This window comes from Watersipora subatra, chromosome 4, assembly GCF_963576615.1.
Source record: "Watersipora subatra chromosome 4, tzWatSuba1.1, whole genome shotgun sequence".
NCBI lineage: Eukaryota > Metazoa > Bryozoa > Gymnolaemata > Cheilostomatida > Watersiporidae > Watersipora > Watersipora subatra.
The window spans coordinates 24,675,539-24,693,671 of NC_088711.1; the positions used below are offsets into that span (position 1 = coordinate 24,675,539).

At 40.6% G+C, this 18,133-nt stretch overlaps 1 protein-coding gene across 1 annotated transcript in view; it reads right to left on the reverse strand.

Moving 5' to 3' along the window:
• The window catches only part of LOC137394078 (E3 ubiquitin-protein ligase rnf213-alpha-like), a 159,964-nt gene that overhangs the window by 122,198 nt on the left and 19,633 nt on the right, over window positions 1–18,133 (reverse strand). The window contains exons 14-23 of the mRNA XM_068080796.1: window positions 16,789–17,076; window positions 15,629–16,471; window positions 15,260–15,388; window positions 14,325–15,156; window positions 13,562–13,977; window positions 12,548–12,660; window positions 12,186–12,381; window positions 11,626–11,795; window positions 6,347–6,463; window positions 5,544–5,706 (exon numbers count right to left, since the gene is read on the reverse strand). Of these exons, the coding sequence (XP_067936897.1) occupies window positions 5,544–5,706; window positions 6,347–6,463; window positions 11,626–11,795; window positions 12,186–12,381; window positions 12,548–12,660; window positions 13,562–13,977; window positions 14,325–15,156; window positions 15,260–15,388; window positions 15,629–16,471; window positions 16,789–17,076 (3,267 nt within the window). The remainder of the gene's footprint in view (window positions 1–5,543; window positions 5,707–6,346; window positions 6,464–11,625; window positions 11,796–12,185; window positions 12,382–12,547; window positions 12,661–13,561; window positions 13,978–14,324; window positions 15,157–15,259; window positions 15,389–15,628; window positions 16,472–16,788; window positions 17,077–18,133) is intronic.

Sequence of the window (18,133 nt, forward strand, 5' to 3'; positions counted from 1 at the left end):
TAGTGGACCGATCCAAGAGACCGTTAGAGTTGCCGAAGCGAAAGCCAACTCGGCAATCAAGAGTTGCTTTCCCACAACCGAGCCAGTCTGAATCAGTCGACGGGCTGGATCGGTCCGTATACAATCCACCTACCAGGCCGACGAGACAAGTATTAGAGACTCCAACACAGCCCGAGTCCCACTCAGAGTGACTGGCTCACTTACTAGGATACCCATCCTCAGACGAGCCTCGATACCACCAACATAAGGAGCAAGCCCGCCAGCTATTAGAGGATAGCCGTCGCTGGCAGGAGGAAAACCGAGCCATTGCCGAAGCAGAAGTCTGCCGCCGGGAGTACGGAGCCCAACAGCAGTGGCTCTGGTCCCAGCTGATCTCTCCTCCTGACATTGACTAAGGTGGCCCCCAGGGCCTCCGATGGAGAGGAGAGTGTGATGGCCAATTGCCGCAACCAGGGCCAAGCTAGAGAGAACAGTCGACGCCGAGGCAACTGACACCAGTACCAGGTCGAGCCTTGACGGAGCATAAGACACGACCCTTGATAATACTTTCAGTTAGCCAAGGGTTGGCTACCGGGCCAGCCCTACCACCAAGGGGCGGAGCCCAGCCAATGCCATGAGCTATAAAAGAGGCTTCAAACCAAGAGCAGACCACCTGAAAGTCTCGCGCTGTGCAGTTTATGTTTTTTGCATATTTAACTGTATCCTTATATTTGCTGAGAAATACATACTCATTCGCCTTATACTCGGGTAGTTTGATTCTTGGGGAGCAAGTAGAGGAACTTGGTTGGTTCCTTTACACATGTATCAGATACCTGATTAGACTAAATCTATTACGTTGATGTCAAGCTATATATTACAGCAAATTTAGATCAACTAGAATGTAAATAAAAAAGCACGAAAATGCAGAAAGTTGTAAAAAATGTTTGCAGTGACATTAATACTTCCATCCTACATTCTGTTGCCATCACTCAACATAATCTGGATCCGCCAAATAATTTTTCAGATTTTCTTCACATTGAGATTGCAATTTTGCTTGAAGTGGACAATGTGATACCTTCAAAAACCATCTTTCAAAACACAATTTTCTGCCATAGCATCTTTAAAAATTGGAATACAGTAGTTGTGTAAATGGTCAGGTAAACAGTTGGCAATCTACAGTGAGACACTTCCTTGGCTTAATATTATTATTACTACTTTAATAATGCTACTGCATATTGAATCTACCATGGAAAGATTTGTAAGACAAGCAAAAACACCCTTATGGGAATACAGTTTTTGCAACCCAAATTCACTATTATGTGTTTAAGATGTTAAGGCATGTTTACATTAAAACATTGCAACATGTAATTTTCGTAGTCATATCACGCATGAAAATAAGAACAGATGTTGGCAGGAAATTCACTCATTCATGTTTTAATAACTTAACATATAAAAAATATATTTTAACAAAGAACAGTAACGAAAATAATTGGTCATATCTGATCCAGTCATTGAAAGTACAGAATTATTTACAAGATGCAAAAAAAATCAGCAGGTTTGGTTCATATTTGTTTGTTCTTGATTGAAATGATTGACAGCTTTGTCAACAAGATTGATGTAACAATAAACTTTGCATTCTGAAAACAATTTTTCATGTTGGGAGAAGGCGCCAGCTATTATAACTGTGGATGAAATACAATCAGAAAAGTGTATTTCATTACATTAAAAAAATAATGTTCAGAATGCAGGTATACATCATCAATTGTAACCACACCTCTCTGTTAAATATCGCGTGAAAAAAGGTTTTAATTTATAACATTTGTTTTATTATTTGATAAAAAACAAAATTTTGTACCTGGATGAATAAACTCCTTTATAACTAAAGCAAAAAACCTAAATATTGGGAAAAACTCCCACCTAAAACTAAAGAGCCTTCAAAAGCTAGTTGAATAGAGAACATAGTTATAGGTATCAAGTTGCTTTGCAATGGTGAATACAATCACAATCTTTGAAATGAGTAAAAAGGTTGGACAGCAGTAACATACTCCTGAGTGAATGGTTGGAGCAATACATTATGGTGAAGCGTAAAAGACCATGAGGACTAAGGGCTAGGTCATTGCTCGTGAAAGCCAACTGTTCAGCAAAGTCTAAATGCAGATGACATTGTACATCCCTTAAAAAACATTACGCTTACCCTAGACTTTTTCATACAAAATGAGAACAGGCTAGACTTCAGGAATGGAAAATTGATTTCACAAGAGATGATTAAATATCTGGGTCTGTATAGGGAGCTGTTGAAAACTGGGCTGCAGTAATATAAGATAAAAGAATTCCTCTGCAAGAAGAACTGATGTACCTTGTAGATGTACTGATGTAGATTGAACAAACAATAAAACAAACAATGAACTAGTTTTAACAGCACAACATAAAACTAGAGCCTGAATAGTAGGCAAACACATTGTCATACCAGCCTAGCAAAACATTGTTTGACCAAAAAAGCTAGTTACATGAAGACAAGATGAAGTGAAAGAAACCACTTCGAAAACCAGCATCGATCACAAAATTTTACTCCAACCACCCAAATAGCTAGTTGCACAAAATTTAGTTTCCAAAGAAATAGTACGAGGTTACAGTCAAGCTATAATATCAGTAGCAGAGCAAAATATCGCTTCTGATGGCATTAGTTCACCAAGGATTTCATAAATCAAATTATGTGAGGTTCATCAAGCAAAGGTCATATTGTCACAGCCAAGCCCAATATAGCAGATTGAAAGGGTTTTATCACAAAGGTTAAAAACAGCGTTAAAGATTATGCTTTTACATAAAACTAAATAAGATGACAAATTTGCCAATCTTTCACTGCGAATCGATGATCGTTTCAGTACCCAGAAGAAGACCAAAACCTGTAGCATGCTTGTTAAATGAAAATTTGACATTGACGCCTACTGACAGAGACTCAGAGATCAAATCAACAAACAAATGAGGCTTGTTGACCATGCTAGCTGGGCAGGTATAGATAAGCCGCTACATCTGCGGTAAATAAATTTTCCAAATTTTGTAGAGAACTCCAAGAACTTAATGTAGAAACAAAGTTATTGTAGTATGGGCTAATCACAAAACTAGCTTCAGTTTAACATTTTTCTACCAAATGCTAGTATGCTAGTATAGGAAGTATAGTATGCTAGTATAGGAAGCGATAGGCATTCAAATGATCTATTCCTACCAAGGTGTACTGTGTCAGTGAACAACGTTACCATCTATTGTGAGCTGTGAGCCTGTACCAAAACAATTACACCTCCTTGAAGATAACAAAATAGCTTAATAGTCAGACCATTTCTGTTGAGCTTTACTGTAAGGCACTTTTTTATGGTCCCTTCATAAACCTCAACAGAAATCTATAAAGAGACTTAAGTTTCATTTTCAATCACTATTAGAATCCTCTTAAGATAAGGGATAGTTTTCATGAAACTACAGCTTGCATGTGTGGGATGCTACGCTACATTCTGGAATTAACTCTACCAGGTGTACTACATAAGCTGTAGCAGCATAGACATAGTTGATCAAATCACCTCTATAAACTTGACTGGGAGAGGCCATTGAAATTAGCACTAGAAAATGAAACATACCAACAATCACTGAAAAAATAGACTGATCCAAAAAAGATCAATTCATAATATGGGCCACAAGCACCACCAGCTAAGGAACACTAAGGAAGCATGTGGCAATAACAAAACTTCTGTGAGCAAAAACATAGGACACCACATTTCTATGATTATACATGTATCAACTAGGCGAATTAAAAAATTCATCTGTATCATATGGCTTATGTTGTACATTAAATGCACTATCCTGAGAGACAATAAAGATGCATCGTGATTTTAGAGAGTGAGAATAAAATAGATCATATAAGAGCATTACTCTTATAAGAGTTAATAGTCTAAGAAAGGATTTGTAGGAGAGCTAAGCAGTGCAAGAGAAACAGAAGGAAAGAACTAGATGAATATTGATCGAATTAAGGCCAATCAGCCATATAGAAAAAAAAACAAAATGAAGTTTAAACATTAAATATACTGTGGTAACAAAATGAACAGCCAAAATTGAAATGAGTCAGTTACAGTCGTGACGAGGTTCACTCAACAGCAAGCCATGGAGCATGCCATGAACAAACATTTTTAGTGGAACACTCCATGTGAAAAAAGAAATGTTGCGTACACAGATTAAGGCTGTATGCAGTTCATCATGCAGTTTGCTGACAATCGCAATTTTCATTCAGAACCACACTAAAATTAATCGTTTATAGCCAAAAAAGAGCAACAATATAGATGCTTTGTTATTATGGTAGAAACAAAGTTAGAACATTTTTAACAAGAAATATCCTTTAAGCAATTCCCTGAAACTAAGAGGGCCTTTCATCTTGGAATGCAAAGCCAGTGATCTGCTAGAGCCGGCAAACGATGCATCGTAAATCTTTCAAACAAAAACATCTAAAATTTGCCAACCATTGTGGCCTTGAATTGCAAGGCATCCTTAGAAGTTACAACCATTGTTATCAAATAATCAAGCATTGTAAGCTGCTAATTGATTTTTCGTATTACCATAACCAGTGGTGACTGCAAGCCAGCATCTCTCTCGACTTGAACAAAATCAAAAGTTAGACTAAGTATTTATCAAATTGACGAAGAATGGGGCCCGATAAAATAGAAATAAAAGAGAATTTTTTCAACAATTTTCGTTGTAAAATAAATTTAAAAGGTACCGATTTATAACCCCTTCAACAATCTCGGACATTCACGATGACTCATTCGATGCTCGATTATTCATTCATATATTTCATGTAGCTCTATGTGATATTCGCCAAAGTGACTACTGCATTGCAAATTATGCGTGAAAACCTGAAACTATTTAAATCAGCCAATCGCCAAAAACAATTTTTTAACATTTACATTTTTATTGTGATAGTGTGGCCAATGTGTATGTGATGTGTGGCTAAGTGTGGCTAGTAGCTAAGAATTATTCCACTTGCGGAAAATTTGTCGCAGAACTTATGTGGTTCCCAAATAGAATTAGCACTCTACCAATTATCCAAATAACAATCGTTTCATTAACATAATCACACTGAAATAACACAAAACTCCACAACTCAATTGCAAAGAGAAAAACAAAACCTGCTGCGATCTAGCAAAGAGAACTACCAGTCTCACAAAAATTCTAAACAAAAAAGTAAATCTTTGTGATGAATTATAAGCAGTTGATATACTCAAGAACTGTCTAGAATTGTACTTTTCGGTTTAGAATTGCAGTCACTAAAATATTGCAATGCAATCAGCTTCAAGATTGTATGTTTTTTAACCAACTCAAGCATTCCTACTGTCTTATAGCAATATTACAACATTAAAAACATTGAAAAATACCTGTGGTACAACTGACTAGCCCTTTCAGCATTCTGCTAGCAAAAAGGACCAACATTCGCATACCTGACGAAATGAGAATAACGCCAACCCATAATTAGGATTTTTATGGCATTACATATTGCGGTGCTGGTGCTATGTGGTAAAAATACTTACCAAAGAACTTCCAGAGTGACAAAAAGCTCCCCCACTCAATGATGTTTCTAACAGTGGCCATATTGTTACTATCATCAAACTTCCACTTTCTCGATACGGCTGCATCCACAAGCTTTCCTAGCTTTAGATGATTGTGACTGTTGAACAGGCTTTGAGACGTTTTCTGTGGCAGCAATATATTGAATTGTAAAAATAAACCCAACATTATTGTAGCTGTAAATAAAACTGCAATAAAGTTGTTGTTTGCAAAATAAGTTTGTCATTGACCCTCCTGCTCAATGGTATATTATCCCATTATCCCTCAAACAATTGTATATTATCCCACATGAAAATCACTCATCATAATAAAGATGTCATGTCTGCAAACATTTTCAAAAACTGCTCAATTAATCAAATATGATCAAATTACCAAAAACTTCATACTTACGAAAAACATGCAAAGTTTACTAAAACCCATGATTCTAACTTAGACTTTCATTTTAAATGTATTAAAAAAAAGCTTATCTGAATAAGTTCTCAAACTTTTCCAAGACAAACACAAACTGATGATAATGATGAAAGCTTATGGTGAAATTAGCATGATAGAGAGGTATATATATCTGACCAGACAATCCTAGAACAATTAGAATACTGCTTATACTGATCGGAACCAAAAGAAAATAGATGTCTTAACCATTGTTGTACAGTTTTGTCAAATTTGTATCAAAATCTACATATTGTTCAAAGCATCTTTAGTTTTGAAGAATTTTGCGAATAGCACAAATGGAATTTTGCTGGTGGTTATCTTGAATAGTTAGCCATACCTCCAATATCTTCTCGGCCACCAAAAGAGCCTGCTCTCCAATCACTGCATCCATTTCAGGAGAAAAATCAGTATTACAGTAGAGTGATATGACTTTCTCTTCACTATATTCACATGCCTAAAACAACAGACAATTAAACGCATTTCATAGACAATATTTTTAGAGCAGTTTCATTAGCAGCAAGGAAAAATCACATGACTAGCTGAAACGGAGTAAATAACGGGCATGTATCAAATTCAAACTAACACCCGATGGTCAATTTATGAATGGTTTGGTTTACTCATGCCTGAGCTACAAAATATTCATTAAAACCCATTGTACTCATATGATACGCTCATTCTGATGCCTGTAATAGATCCTTTACTAGTTCCAATCACTTATCAGTTATCAGCCATACTTTAAAAGATAGGAAAAAAATTCTATACATGAAACTATGCAAAGAAAGCAGCATTCAACAAGTAATTCAAGTTGGCATAGCCATAGGTATGGCTAGTCAGATGGCTATGGCTAGTAAGATGGCTATGGCTAATCAGATGGCTATGGCTAGTCAGATGGCTATGGCTAGTAATATGGCTATGGCTAGTCAGATGGCTATGGCTAGTCAGATGGCTATGGCTAGTCAGATGGCTATGGCTAGTAATATGGCTATGGCTAGTCAGATGGCTATGGCTAGTCAGATGGCTATGGCTAGTCAGATGGCTATGGCTAATCAGATGGCTATGGCTAGTCAGATGGCTATGGCTAGTCAGATGGCTATGGCTAATCAGATGGCTATGGCTAGTCAGATGGCTATGGCTAGTCAGATGGCTATGGCTAATCAGATGGCTATGGCTAGTCAGATGGCTATGGCTAGTCAGATGGCTATGGTTAGTCAGATGGCTATGGCTAGTAATATGGCTAGCCATACAATGAAATAAAGCAAGCAAAGCAACGCAGGCTCCAAAATCACTGTAGGTTAATTGCAAGCAATAGATATCAACGGATATAGATATTTTTCAGCTTCCTAACCCATATTTATTTAGTGATCTACGACAAGTTGGAGACAAGTTACAACATATTTCTTGCATCCAAAAGGGCTAATGTCACTCCACCCGAAGGGGAGTGCAAAATATAGGCAACATTCGCCTTGACCATGAATGTGTTAAGTTTACCATCCCAAAATTCTGATGAGCTATTTGAAAAATACATGTACAACACTACCCTTTATTTGAACATTACCTTTAATAAAGCACCACTATAGGCAAAGGGTAAAAAAATAGAGCGCCATAGCGTTCAAATAAAGGTTTTATGGTAGTTCTGTCTTGTAAAACATAATAACTGCTAGTGTACAGCTAGTTGTAAGGTTAGTACGAATAAACTCTATCTGTTCTAATTCAGTTGAAGATACTCTATGATTTTCACTTTGTGACAAATTCTCTTATCAAAATTTGCTAGATATATCATCAGGTTGCTGTCAACCATTTATTCTCTGTATGCACTGAACTGGCATCTATGACTATTATTGTTTTTAAAAGAACCGCTCAGTGCCAAATCAAATTGGTGTGCCGGTAAAAGGTGCCACACAGGAAGAAACCTTTTTGGAACATCTGTGAGACTGTTGTGAACCCCATCAAGGAATCTCAGTTGCTTTGTCCAGTGTACAAGCATTAGAGCTTTTGATTTTAAAATCTTGAATACATTATACATGTATATGGGCCTAAAACAAGTATGGACTATGGCTGTTACAGCCAAACATTATATCATTGGTGTTAATAAAAGTTATTTGAACATAATTAAAGCTATAGGAATAAAGGAAACATTTTCAAAATTTTTGTTAATATAGCAAAAATGTCATTTACATGAGAGATCACAACAGTGAAATGAAGTGAAGGACAACAATTCACATAGACATTCATATTGCTTTTAACATGAATATAAGTGGCATTTAGCGGAATGCCCGGCATTGCATGGGTATTAAAATTCAGTTTATAAACAGTGACAGGTAATGTAGTTGCCTGCCAGTCATCATTAGCCTGGCACATTGCCAATGGCAAATTTTAGTGAGCTAGTATTGCTAAACTTTTTTATAGGAGCCATGAGAGCAAGCATAAAATGACGTTGCGCCGTAACTCATAGCGGTATGCGTATTTTCACACACACACATAGCCACATATATCGCCCAATGAATCCATCAATCTCGCGTAGCTCAATAGGTCAGCATATCATCTGAGGAACGGAAAGATCCGAGGTCAAATCTTATGCCATGCGGATTCATCATTCCAAGATTTTAATAGCTATAGCCGGACAAACCGAATCACACGCACACAATCTTTGAGATTTATATATATAGAAAAGCATTTTGTTTTGTCAATCACATAACGTAATAACCCAAGTATAATACTCCCTTTCTATCCTAAATTTCAACAAAGGTTGGCGGGAAGCATATTTGAATATGTGAAAGTTTTCAATTTGCTAAATATTTTTTATGTAAGGGAAAAGCGAATTATGTAACAAACTTATTTGTAGGTCTGTGGCAGTCTAACAAAAAAGAAAGTTGTACAGGCCAAAAAATCTGCTTACATACCATATTTTCCGAGCTATAAGACGCACTGGATTGTAAGGTCTGATTCAAATCAATGTTGTATGTATGTAGTGCAAGGTGCTGCACCTTGAATTGCTATGCAAGCTTATGCAAGTGTACGATTGATGTGAACCTCGATAACTATGAAATCGCAGAATGCCGCAACAATATTTTGCACGCACTCTACAAAAGCAATGTCCTGTACCGTCGTGAGCTATCTAAGCAAGGCTAGGATTGATGTGTATCGCATGAGCAGCGTAATATCTGACTCATTATGTGTCCCGCCAGTGGACAGTGAACACAAATTGTGTAGCTATCAATTGTACCAGAAACGACGTTGCATATCTGGGTACAGCACTTCGCACGCCATGCATATGTCATTGGTTTGAACCAAGCCTAAGGCGCTGCATCAATTAATATGTCCATTTCTGCCATTGTCCACATATAAAGTGCTTCAGATTATAAGGGGTATTAGTGAACAAAAGGTGTTGGATAAGTCATACTTTATTCAACTAATTTATGTATATAAATCTCAGTGTTGGTTCATCTTTTGCTGGTCTGTCCGTGTGTCAGGTTTTTATTAGGAATGAAAAATCTGCTGTGCACTAAACTGGAACTTGCAACCTTAAGCTTTGTAGACAGGCATTTATCCAATACACTACACTATACTACTATAGTTATACTATAGAATAAATTGTTCACATACAGTAATACTTCAACTTACGAGTGCTCCAACGTACGAGAAACTTGAGATACGAGCCAGCTTTTAAGCAAGTTTTAGCACTAACATACGAGCCATGTTTGAGATACGAACACGTGAGTCAGTTGCCAAGTATGCCGGAGGTGTTTTATGAAAACAGCATCGCTCGGTATTTTTCAACTGCTCAGGTTATACTTTTGTACCGTGTTTTTTTGTGTGCGATATTAAGGGCAGAATTATGTGAATTAAAAGTACTCTGCGTTGACCGAAAGTTTGCCAGTAAAATGAAAGATAATGCAAAGAAAAAGCAAATGATAACAGTTGATATTAAACGGAAAATTATTGAAAAATATGCAAAATGTGTATGCGTGATTGAGCTAGCTCAGCAATATGACAGAAATACAACCACAATTATCAAACCGAAGGATTATATTCAGGGCATTTAGTTCGCAAAAGGACTGGCCATAGTTTCTAAACGGCGCTGCGATATTCACGACCGCTGATGGAGAGACTGCTCAGGCATTGGATAAACATTAATTTGGCCGGTGACAGCGTAACTAAAACGATGCTATATGAAAAAGCTGGTGCTATCTAGCAAAACTATAAAAATAGACATTCGGACAAGTTGGCTAGTGGTCGTGCATTAACCTTTTGTGACGACACCTGCGTTCGTCCTAATTTCAACATGTTGAAAGGGCGACAAAGGCAAACGTCTTTAGATAGGATTATCTTAAAACGGCCGGCTAGTTGTGAAAGCGAAACAAAGGAAAAATTAGCTAACCAGCGAGAAACTTCAAACTACGAACGCCGAAGAAATTTTTAAATACGTTAGGTTAAAAATGAAAGTTTGCTTTTAGGTTTGCTTCTACGTTTGCCTTTTAAGACATTGATAAAAGCCAAATTTATCCAAGTCAACTGTTGTAATGAAGGATAACACTTATATCTCCCTCTCTGGCAAATGCTAGCGTTAGCTGCTATTGTATGTATTTAATTTTACATTTTAATTAATCACATTTCCTTGCATTATTTTTTAATTGTTGCTTTTTGAATGAATTTGGTAAACTAGGACAATAACCAACATGTTCTTTCTGTTGCAATATCTTGTTTTGAGTGTTTTATTTGCATTTTTTAGAGTATGGAAACCAATCAATATATATTTAATGGTTTTATATATAAATAAATTGCACCAACATGCGAGTAAATTAACATACGAGCTCAGTCTCGGAACGCATTAAGCTCGTAAGTCGAAGTATAACTGTACTCATTACACATGCCAATCTTCCATGGATTCATGCTAAACACTTCAGCTAGCATTATGCTAAAATTGTTGGCCTGAGGAAAACACTTGAACTCACATGGGCATCAATACTATTGCAATCAGTATAGAGCTGTAGTAGGCGCTGCAGTAGGTATGGTATTGTAAAGGAACCAATTAAGTTCCTCTACTTGCTCCCCAAGAACTTGAGTACAAAGCAAATGAGTATATATTTCGCAGCGAATACGTAATGGTACAGTCAAATATGCAATAAACTTGTAAGTAACTGCATAGCATGAGACTTTCAGGTGCTCTACTCTTGGTTGCTTCTGCAGCATCTCAAATAGCTCGATAGCCGACCCTCAGCTGACTAGAAGTGCTACCGAAGGCCGAGTCTACCGAGTCGGGGCTCAGCCCAGTCCTGGTATCGGTCGCCTCGGCGTCCACTGTCATCTCTAGCTCAGCCTTGGCCTTAGCAATTGGTCACCACACTCTCTCCCCCAGTAGAGGCCCTGGGGGTCACCCACTTAGCTTTGGTCACACAAGAGATCCAAGCCATTTCTGCGAGCTCGGCCTTCTCAACTTCCTCCATTCAGTCAAGGTTCTCATGAATCTCAAGTAGAAGAGGCTCACTTCGACTGTACTAGCTAATAGCCTTAGTTATCTCCTCAGATGGCACAAGCTTGGCAGCTTTCAGTCAATCAATGGAAGGCAGAACGCCAGCCATGTGTGACTAAACAAGAGTTTTTTCTGTTATTATAAACAGAGGTGCTCATGGCGTCAGCCTGGCCAAGATCAGGCCTGGCGTCAGCCTGGTCCTTCATTCGTTGTAGGATGAACCCACTGCATCTTACGGGTCTGTCGTGCCCATGCTTTGACACACGAACACAGACTTCTCGTCCAAGTTTAGGAGGCCCCAAGCATTCTTCTTGCTCTGCCTATAATGACTCTACCTGGCTCAACATATCCTTAAGTGAATCGACAGTCTTACCTTGTTGAGAAATCGTGACAGATTCATAAGAATGCTGTGAAATGGTCAGCAGATGGGTATCGATAAGTATCCTGTGTAGTCCCTGCTTGCCGTGGTGTGTGAGTGAAAATGGCTCTGTCCTACATGTACTTATCCTTCAAGTTTGGCGCGTTTGGTCGGCCACTGTATCTTTCCACGAAGGTCGCTAAGGATTGGTTGTTACGGTAGATAGCCACGCCCACACCTCATATTGGCCGGGTTGCGAAGTGGTTCGAGCTGGCTGAGGATTGTACCAAATGATCCCTGGTGATGTTGGCTCTAGACTTCGAGGCCTGGCTGGCTGCTATAGAATGCCGAGCCCTTCTTGTTCCAATTTCTTCCGAAGCTCTTCCAGCCGAGCCTCCAGCTCTTCACTAAACTCCAGGTTATTCGTATCCTCAGCTGTTGGTTTGGGCAACTCCAGCTCAGTTTCTACCTCCTTTTTTCTGGTTCTTGCTCCTTTCATGTTAGGACCTCGGCGCGATAGTGGCTGGCGCTCATCCCAACTCCTCTGGCCAGGCATAATAAGGTTTTAAACGGATCTTGCTTTAGATAGAGGATTGTCCTTGTCTTTCTATCAGGCATGTGTGGTTAGACCAGCCTTATGTGACCTGATACGGCCCCAAAAACGTGGCCTGTAGCTTGGAATTGTCTCTTCTCTTCCTTCGCTTACTCACCAACCAACCCAAATTTCCTGAGACATAAAAGGGTGGCTCCTCATCTTCTTGCCTGATGCCCGGCTGCTCTTCTTGAAGGATAATATGGACTTCTTCCAGCCGCTTGAGTGTCTCTACAACGTGCTCATAAGTTGGTTGAGCTTCTATGAGTCAGGGATGGTACTCCAGGTGATCAAGCAGGTGTAACTCTCAACCAACATCAGCAGGTTGGCCGTTTCTTTTGTCACTTCGGTATGCCCTCATCAACTTGAGTAGCAGCGTATTCCATTCCTCTTGGCCTAGTGTCAGCAATAGAGCTCCGAGTGAATTGCCTAGCTACCAATTATTTCGCTACATTCTTTTATTAGCTTATGGATGGTAAGGGTGGAGTACATCTTCTCCACACGCCAAAGCTGGCACAACTCAGTCATTACCTCACCCTCAAACTGCCCCTTGGCCCGTGTGGATCTGTCCCGGCAATCTCATGTAACAGAAGATTCTCTCATCTAGAGCACTAGCCACCACTGGTCTTACCATCTGGTGAAGTGGTCAGTTGGCACTAGTATCCACTCGTTCCCTCTCGGTGTCGCCAGTAGTGATTTCACTAGGTTTATGGCTACTTTCTGCGAGGAGCGTCCTGCATACAGCCTCTGTCTACCACCGACTGTCTTTGTCCCTTTATGCTTTGATGTCTGAAATACTTAACAGCTCTTGACCAATCTTCTTACTGTTGCCATCATCCCTGGCCAGTACCACGTCAGGCGGAGGCAGCTGATCGTTCTTCCCACCCTAAAGTGGGCTAAAGCGTGTGTTTGACACACAATGGTCTTTTTGATAGCCAATAGATAAACCGCACACCACCAAGGCTAGCTGTGACGGGTGTCCAGGCTGCCAAAACTCCGACCGGTCATAGTCAAAAGAACGGCCGGATCCTGTACAGCTGCCGGGGTTCCTGGTCCTCCAGCTATAACTGGTCTTTAGTCAGTTCTTCTGCTAAGGATATTGCTTGGTACAAAATGGCTACAGGTCACTGGCCTGCAGCCTGCGTTCGAGCCAGCTCCTTGTCAGCGTCACCTCGAGTCTTCACCCAAACCATGTCACAGAGTCTCAGGCTGGCCTCGAATGGCCCTGGATCAACCACCCTGACTGCCGTGGTAGCAGCAGGCTGGGTCATGCACCCGGCCGCCTCGAGCGAGATCCTGACGACCCTTAAAACAGTTGCTGGGATTCCCTCGAGTCTACCCGACAAGCCTGGCTTTCCATGGGCGAGCTCCTTCCTGGTCGGTGTACCATTCCTCCACTCAGTGAGTTCACTCAGTGAGTCCTCGCAAGTCTGTCTGCTCAGTCCTTCGATATTCCTGTGGTGTAGTCCCACCCGGTGCTCTAGTGTATACTGAAACTCGACTAGGATTTCCGACCATCTGGCCACTTGGTTCGAAGGCTCTTTCTTCCTGCATAGCCAGCGGATTGAAGCATTGTCGGTGCGAAGCCAGAACTGTCATCCGTAAAGGTATGGTTAAAAGTGTTTCATAGCCTTGACCACAGCCAACAACTCTCTTTCTGGGTGACGCAGTGATTTTTCTCTACAGGTGCCAAGTTCATGATGAAGTATGCAATGACTCTCTCGGTCTTGTCTTGTAGTTGGGATAACAGTGCACCCACTCCACACCCATTTGCATCCATGTCCAAAACATATGGCTGGCTCAGATTGGGATAGCCTAGAACAGGTGCCGACGAAATATGTTTCTTCTGCTCCTTGAAGGCTTTGTGCTTTTCTTCGCCCAAGTCCATTTCTCACCTTCTCCTGTCAGCCGGTGTGAGAGCTATGCTGTGACAGCAAAGCTCAAAATGTACTGACAATTGTAGTTTGCAGATTTGACACTCTTTCACAACCCTTTCAATCACATCTTTTGAGGCTCTGTCACCAAACCTCTGATTAGCTAAGTAACTCATCTTGTCAACTCCTAAATGGTGAACTTGATGCATGTTATATATTTCTTCATCAATACTTGAAACTTCCTCCGCTGCTACGCCCACACATGATACTAGTGGTTTCAGCCACTTTTTGTTCACCCTTGTTAAAACATCAGCACGATTGTCCGCTGACTTGACCAAGGACATTTGTAGAGTGATGCCATATTCTTCTACCAATTGCGCAATAACCCCAAGCCGCCTTTTGACTATCATTTCTGAAAATCCACTGACTTTGGGGCGATGGCTTTCTGTGATAATGGAATTAACCGAATTATACACTGATAATGAGTCAGTGACAATCGTAGCTTGTTTTACTCCCCACTTTATTGCAAGATTTAATCCTTTAAGTACGGCTTCAAGTTCAGCTACATTTATATGCATACTGTCATCAATTTTCCTTAGCCATGATGCATCTTCTACAATGCCACCTTCCATTTCTATGCACACACCAATAGCTATAGAGCTCGCATCACACCAGACCTTGCAACACTCATCTCTATTCACAGACCATTTGCCTTGCACTGGGTCATGTCTTGTTACCCTATTTAGTGTTTCATCTAACATATGCAGCACTTCTTTTGCTATTGCATCATCCCACTTGCCATCAGCAGCACACCGCTTCATGTAGCTGCATGCGACTCGTAGCCAGCCAGCTACTGGGTAGTGACCAATCAGTTTACCACACACAGAAAACAAATCTTTTTGTACGAATGCTTTCTACTGTTGGCACAGCTGAGTCACGTTGCCATGTACATATACCTTTTTTACTGATTGTCACGCGAAGCCCTAGAACACGCGCTTCACGTAAATCGACAGGCTCTTTTGTGACTAGACCAAACTTTAACAAATGGCTGCGCACAACTTCGACTGGCACTACTGACTTATTTACTAAAATATCATCAATATAATGATCAGTACCAGCAGCAACCGTAGGATCAAGTGACAACACTGTTGACAATATTTTTGACATAATCTTAGGCGCTGCATTGAGACCAAAACCTAATCTAGTCATGACATACAATGTTCCATGGAACATAACAGCTTGAAATCTCTGCAAACTACCATCAACATGCAGTTGTAAATATGCTTTCTTTAAGTCTAACATGCAAGCATCACTGCCTAACTTACGCCACTTGCGGAGTTTGTCTTGGCATACTGCGGTGTCCAAACCAGGATGACTGCTGACATACCCATTCAGTTCTCTGCTATAATCCATTACAGGTCGTACCTTTGTCTCTTTATTAGGTTGTGTAGCTGCCAACAATGGAATAATGCCAGTTACAGGTCCATGAAGCGCTTCTCGGTGTGGCTGCAGCCATCCGTTTTTTATCCATTGCATAACCTGTTTTTCATATTCTTCTCTGACGGCATCATTTATAGCGTATTCTCCACATGTATTGGACAATATAGGTTCTCTACTTAACCACTTCCAAGCAACTGTCCACTTGTGACCATCAAATTGTGCTTTAAAGTCTCTATCATCTATAACTATCGGCGGCTGCTGGTCATCATTATGACTGACAGGACTAGCTTTGTTACGTAGCATCACGCCAACTGTTCTCAACTGTCTTGCTCCAAAGAGTACACCTCTATTTTTATCTATAGATACCCCGCCTAGCTTTGCAATGCCATCCATTCCCAGTATCATCTGGCAACCGCTTACTAGCTTCGGAGCAATCATACACTGAACTGTAATTTTACAAGAGTGATCCAGTTCTATATCAAGAGTTGTCTCACCCTTGCATGTAGTGATATATCCATTTAACATCATTATTTGTCGCTGAGGACCTTTCGGCAGCAATCCTAACTGCTGTGCCCACTGTTGTTGTATAATTGATTGCTCACATCCACTATCCACCAATGCTTTTATCTTTGTGCCTTTTATCCATACATAAACAAAGGGTAGCACCGAGTTTGTTACATTGGGAGAAGAGCCGGTGCATACACTTCCCCACTGGCATTTCCCTGCATCTGAAAACAGTTTTTCTGGATGTGACCAAGTTTATTACACCGGTAGCACCTGACCTCACGGCGCTGCCTATGCTGCCTCCTTTTCCCAGCAGCACATGAGGTCGTTTCGCCATTTCCTGCAGTTATCATCATGCGGGCCCTGTTCACTAACTCCGAAAGACCCATGTCTTCTACAGAAGCAATAGATTTTAGTTGTGTAGCCACTTCTGTAGGTAATCCTGCCATGAATGCACATTTAAGCAATGGGTCAGGTTCTGATTGTCCCATCAAAGTTGTTCAACGTTTGAGATCTGCCAGATATACATCTACAGCTTCACCATGTCTTAAAGCTCGGTTTTGCAGCTGAATATAAGCACTGAACCTGTCTACACTAAAAGCTGTCAACAAAGCTGCCTTTAGTTTAGGGTAGTCTTCCTTGATATCATCTTCTAAATGTTTATACACGGCAAATGCTGCTCCTGACAAGAATAATGGTAAGAAGGTTGTGAGATCGTCCACTTTTTGAAGCTTGGCCACTAACTCTAGCTTGTCCACCCAGACACTGAAGTCACCGCTTTTACCATCCTCATATGTCTTGATAAGCTCGGATACCTTCACTGACATTTCTAGTGTAGTTTAGAGCCGGAATAGCTTGTGGTTTATTAGAGCAATCACAAAATGTACACCTTGACACTACGCATGTATTCTCATTAATGTTGGCTTGAGGGATTAGTTCTAGCTACATGACAAAGAGGGTGTTACATAATACATTACATAATATGATGCAAACTACAACAATAATATGCTACTGTACCCAGGAAGCCTTGCGACTCTTTGAGCCCACGACTTGGTCGACCATTCTCAGGCCACCCTTGTTTTTTCAGGGTCAGTAGCTATCCTTTCAGTGCTGACTACATGGCCTAAATAAAGCACCTGTGACTGGAACAACTCACAGTTAGTTGTTCATGTTTGAGTCCACCTTTCTTTAGTCGCTAGAACGCCTTTTTTAGTCGGTGTATGTAAGTGTGTCTAAGTCTGGAGCGATGACTGCGATGCCATGCAGGTAGAGCAACAACCCCTTCTGTTGAAAGCCACGCAACACGTGCTCCAACCTCTGGAAGGTGGCTGGTCCAGAGATGAGTCCGAATGGCAAAACTTTCCATTTCCACAAGCCGGAGTGTGTAGCAAATGCCAACTTATCCCCTGCATCAGCATCTAGCGGCACCTGCCAGTAGCCACTGACTAGTGTACTGGCGAATCTGCTGCCGGAGAGAGCAATCAAGGCTATCGTCGATCCGGTTAAAGTAGTAGGTATCCTGTTCAGTGACTGCATTTAGCCGGCAGTACTCCACACAACTTCCATTTTCAGTTTTTCTTCTGGACCAACACTACTGCGGAGCTCCAAGAACCTCCAGCAGGCTCAATGAGTCCTTTCCTGAGGAGATCCTGCTATTGTCGCTATGTATCATCTTCCTTCTTTGGTTTAAGCCGGTGTGGATGTTGACATATAGGCTGGATTTCTTCTTTTAGTGGAATAGAGTGCTCCACCTAGGAAGTCTGTCCCATGTGTCCGTCACCCATGTTGAGCATAGTTTGATAGTGTGTTAGCAACCTTGCTAATTGCTCGGCTTGTCCCTCAGGTTCTTCAAGTGGGCTGGCAGCTCTGCTGCCGGCAGATTCGCA